The 4619-nt window shown below is 46.4% G+C and overlaps 1 protein-coding gene across 3 annotated transcripts in view; it reads right to left on the minus strand.

Annotated features, from left to right (window-relative positions):
• Window positions 1-2875: 2875 nt before the first annotated feature.
• The window catches only part of FUBP3 (far upstream element binding protein 3), a 39498-nt gene continuing 37754 nt past the window's right edge, over window positions 2876-4619 (minus strand). For all 3 annotated transcript variants that reach the window (XM_026860414.1, XM_026860415.1, XM_026860413.1), the window contains one exon: window positions 2876-4260. In XM_026860414.1, coding sequence (XP_026716215.1) covers window positions 4252-4260 — 9 coding nt within the window. In that variant the 3' untranslated portion in view covers window positions 2876-4251. The remainder of the gene's footprint in view (window positions 4261-4619) is intronic.

Consider the following 4619-nt stretch of genomic DNA (forward strand, 5'->3'; position numbering starts at 1 on the left):
AAACACAGAATAAAAATCCTGTGCTGCTTGACAGGATACACCCACACCTTTACCTGCATAGGAACAATCTGTCACCATAAAATCCCAATTCCTCACCCTGTGCCACAACCCTACAAGCACCAACAGCCCCAGAAATCCCCCAGGAGTGAGATGAACCAAGGGGGTTTGCAGGAGAAGCAGCAGCGCAGGTGGGACCTCGTGAACATCCACATCATGTCAAAAAGCTTCACATTAAAATACCACGAGCAATCCCTCCGGCCACGCCGCTCGTCACCCACCCAGCTTACTGTAAATACACTGTTGCTCTGATGCAATTAAATATTTAATACTTGGGGAAGAAAAAAAAAAAGTCCCACGCCTGCTTGTCTCTTTCAATAATCATTTTGGTTTAACTTGCAATGTCTGTGATGTAGTTTGTTCTCAAATCATGCAAAATTCAAGAAAGTATTTTAGACTATCTTGAAGTCTCCCTTCTGCTCCCAAAAGAGCCTTTGCCTGGCCAGACACACCGAATATAGAGCACAGGAGAGCATCAGGGTCACCGTGAACCCAACGAGGTGCTTTAGTGACCTGCTTTCTCAGGCCGCTGCTCAGAAGTGGTTTGCAGAAGGGCCGCAGTAAATTTGTACTTAGAAATAAGAGTCTGTGCCCGAAGAGCGGGGCAGGTGCCGCACAGCCCCGGCAGTTCGTGGGACACGGGGCCGAGACACCCGTGTCCTCTCGTGACAGACATGCTGCTAAATATTAACTGTGATGGATTCATGGAGGGGGGTGAAGACATCGTGTGTCTGTGCCGAAGCTTTGGGAAAGGGATCAGGCTTGAAGGAAGGAACGTTATTTGTAGGAGGTAGGAAAGAGCAGGAGCCAAGAAGCCGGGGCGAGGGACCTCCCTCCGGGGCACTCACCTGGGACGGCTTTTAACGCCGCGCTCCCCAAACCGAAGCTCTCCTGGCAGTTGTTCCTCTCTGTCCCCCAGGATGAGCACCTGGGCACAGCCCCACGCCAGGCGCCGGCCCCCTGCGAGGAGGAAAAGGGTGCCCTGTCCCCACCACTGTCCGCAGAGCTCAAAGCCCTCAACACGGCCCACGTGCTGGCTCTGACACAGTGCCCGGGGGACCTGCCCTGCACCTCGCGGTGTCCAACGCTCCTGCCCAAGGGGCAAACGAACCCTCCCTGCTGAGAAAACTAACGCTTAAATCAGTGCTTAATCCACTTTATTCCAGGATTAAACTTGCCCAGAGCTGAGCAGGAGACTTGGTTTTTCTTTTAATGGCCACAGACTTGGCTTGAAGGCACCACAGCAGCTTCTGGACTGCCCAACCCACCTGAGGCAGGAGACACAAGGTGCCCAGGGGAGGGTCTGACCATCACACCCCTGCCCAACACCCCCTGGCAGCCAGAGACTGGGGTGGCAGCAGTGCTGGAGCAGGGTTTGGAGGAACCCAGAGCTCACCAGCTCCTCGTGAGGTGCCGAGGCAGTTCTTCGCCTCCTGTCCTGCCCCTCTCCAGCCCAGCATGGACTCACAACAGTTTAATGGCTGCAGCCCCTCCGCCCCGAGTAGGCAGCAATAATGGAAAACAAATTGCTGAACTTGGTAACGTTTCAAGCACTTTAGCCTTCCAGGACACCAGACTGCTGATGAAAACCCAGCTTTGCAGGCACCATCTTAATGACAGGCCAAATTTCAAAGGCTTGCAAACTATTTCTTTTGCTGCCCCACCCCCTCAATAAAAGGTTGCATCAGAAAGAGATATTTCCATAATTTATAGTATGGGTATTTCACTGGGGAGACTCACTAATCTGTACTTACAGATACATTTAAGAAAATGCATCCTCCCACAATCCTGTGCCATTTACGACTATTGGCACAATCTGTAATACTCAGTCTTCAATTAAGGGACACCTTAGGGTTCATTATCACACAATTGCTCCCTGTGAACCATGCCAAATGCTGTTTTGGCACAGAGCTTGGAAGATGAATTAGAAGGAAGTCTTCTCGGTAATGCCCGCTCCCAATTCCCATCAGCAGCCTTTATGCCCTCCTCTAGGCCTTTTTTCCCCCCTCTTCCCTCTTTCCAAGTGGCTTTTACTATCCCATCTTTCAATGTCTCTCTTGATTCTCTGGAGGTATATTTAGAGACGCTACATCTCCTTTTCTTCCGGCTCTCAACAAGCCTCCCGCTCCCTGCTTTGCAGATGGGATCTTCTTCCCTCCCTCCCTCCCTCCCCCTGGCTGTAACTCCCCTCCAGCTGGCTGGGGAGCAGTGGACAGTGCTATTTTAGGCTGGAGGAGCACAAAACTCACATTTTACAAGAAATGGATGGCCAGAGGAGCTAGTTATCACCAAACTGGGCCTGGACACAACTGCAAGTTACCGCTCCTTAAGGTATCTAAGGGGTGAGAAGGGCAGGAGCCACGTCCCCCCCAGCACCCCTCTGCCGCCCCGGGCCAGCGCTGCTCCAGCGACCCCGGCTGTGGGGAGGGCGACTCCTGGACTGATGCAGCCACTAAGAAAGTTGTGGAAGAGCAACAAGTTCAGGGTATTAAAAGCAGGGGCTGCCGCCTCCTCGAGAAGCAATAAAACGTCTGCGCAGCTGTAGAGCTGTGCCCCTCCATTGATAGAAAACTTCCTTCCATTAAAGCGCATCTTTCTGGCCCAAACAGTGACAGTTACAGCACCTTACTGCGGAAAGCCTCCGTGTCACGGTGCCAGGAGACGCTCTGACATGACATGAAGAGTTTCACTAGAATTAAGGCTCAAGCTGACTTCACTGACCATCCCAAACTCCTCGGGGCGACAGCGCGAGCACGACGGCGAGAGCAGCCGGGGTCTGCGGGGGAGAGGGAGCGAACTCAGCAAACCAGACGGGAAATACTTCACCCACAAGACACCTTGTGGAAATTTTATTATATAGAGTGTAAAATGCAACTGTCAGTCAAATAAAAAGAACACTTTTTTTTTTTTTTAAACACCATGCTCAACATTATCCAATTGCGTTTCTTTATAGTTAGACATTTCAAGCATAAGGAAAAATAAGGAAAAAACCCAAGAACAGTAACTTCAGTACATTTCAAAACGGAATGTCCCGCAGGGCAATTAAAAATGCAAGAAAAAATAGCTTCAGTTCCGTTTTTCCTTTAAAAATACACTGTTATCTGTACAAGAAACACTACAGTAAACATTGGAAATCATATTATCCCTTTTATTAAATCAAAATTATTTAGCGCATACTGTGGTTAATACTAGATTCATTTATTTCTCTAGGTAATTTGACAAATATTAGATAAGAAAATATTTAAAAGAAATGAAAAAGCAAAAAACACCTTGGAATTAAAAAATAGTTACTACCTTTTATATGGTTTTATGTTCCACAGTGTTTGTTAAAGGTACTAATAGCAGATTCATTTTAATATTAAAAATAACAGTATTTATATTTCTGAGAGCATAGAGGAAAGTTTTTTCTTTTTTTTTCTTTTTTTTAAACAAGCTTGGAGGTCTTAGATACATAAATGCAACTAGCAATGGAGACATGAAAAAATGTATTGCTAAAAAATTAACACATTTTTATATTACCCCTTTAGACTCTAGAAATTATACAAACCCTACAAAATGCCCCCCGCCCATAACTTGCCTGACAGCAAAACAGTAACTGTCTCAATACAGAATTCACATAATTAATTACAATACATATCATAGTTCAGTTTTTAAAAAATGCAATAAAATCAAAGACAGCCAAGATACAAGAAATTAGAAGTAAAACATTTAATGAATTTACATATTTAAGAATATTTAAATACTGTTTAAAAATTTTTTTTCTTTTTAGGATTTGTTACATACCACCTAAGACTTCCAAGCCACTCTTTCTGTTGCAACAGAAAAGATCAAAAATTAAAAGGAAAAAACACACAAAAAACCACATGTTGAAATGTCACAGCTCTGGGGTGCATTTTGGTGCCTGCAAATTCTCTGGCTTCTCTCCAAAAAGAATCCCGGAGGTTGGTTTGTTTTTTGTTTTTTTTTTTTACAAATTTGGAAACAAAATTACCAGCATGTCCATAAGTTTAGTACATTACTAATTGTTCCTGATTCTTAGAAAAGTTCAGTATAGATTATCCTACAACTAGTGTTTCACAAACAAACAGAAAAGTCTTCATCAAAATGTTGCAAATCTAGAAACCTCTGTTACAAAAAGGTTTTCTTCCACAATGATTCCAAGAAAAAAAAAAAAATTGCCACAAGGACCTTGTTCTACTGCTCCTAGAGAGAGAAAGGGGGGGGGAAAAGGAAAAGTTACTGAGCGGCAGCAAATTCTTGAAGCTGCTGAACCCTCCTCCCCCGACAGAGCCAGGTCTCTCATCCCCGTCGCGGCCGCGCAGGATATAGACCTCGAAGGGCGCCTCAAGCCGCTGTCGAAGCGATCTCTGCCCTAACGCCCGCTGTCCCCCGCTCTCCTGCCAGGAGTTTGTGCCTCTTATTGAACAAGATCTCTCTTCTCTGGAGGGCCAGACTTTGAGAGGGGAATGAAGAGAACTGCCTTTTATCACCGCTTCCAGGTCACACTTGGCCAGCGCCCGCGGCAAGCGCCGGTTCCTGCGCCCGCCTCGCCCCGCTCGACC

Source organism: Athene cunicularia, assembly GCF_003259725.1.
Source record: "Athene cunicularia isolate RWA chromosome 17 unlocalized genomic scaffold, athCun1 chr17_part1, whole genome shotgun sequence".
In the NCBI taxonomy this organism is placed as follows: Eukaryota; Metazoa; Chordata; class Aves; order Strigiformes; family Strigidae; genus Athene; species Athene cunicularia.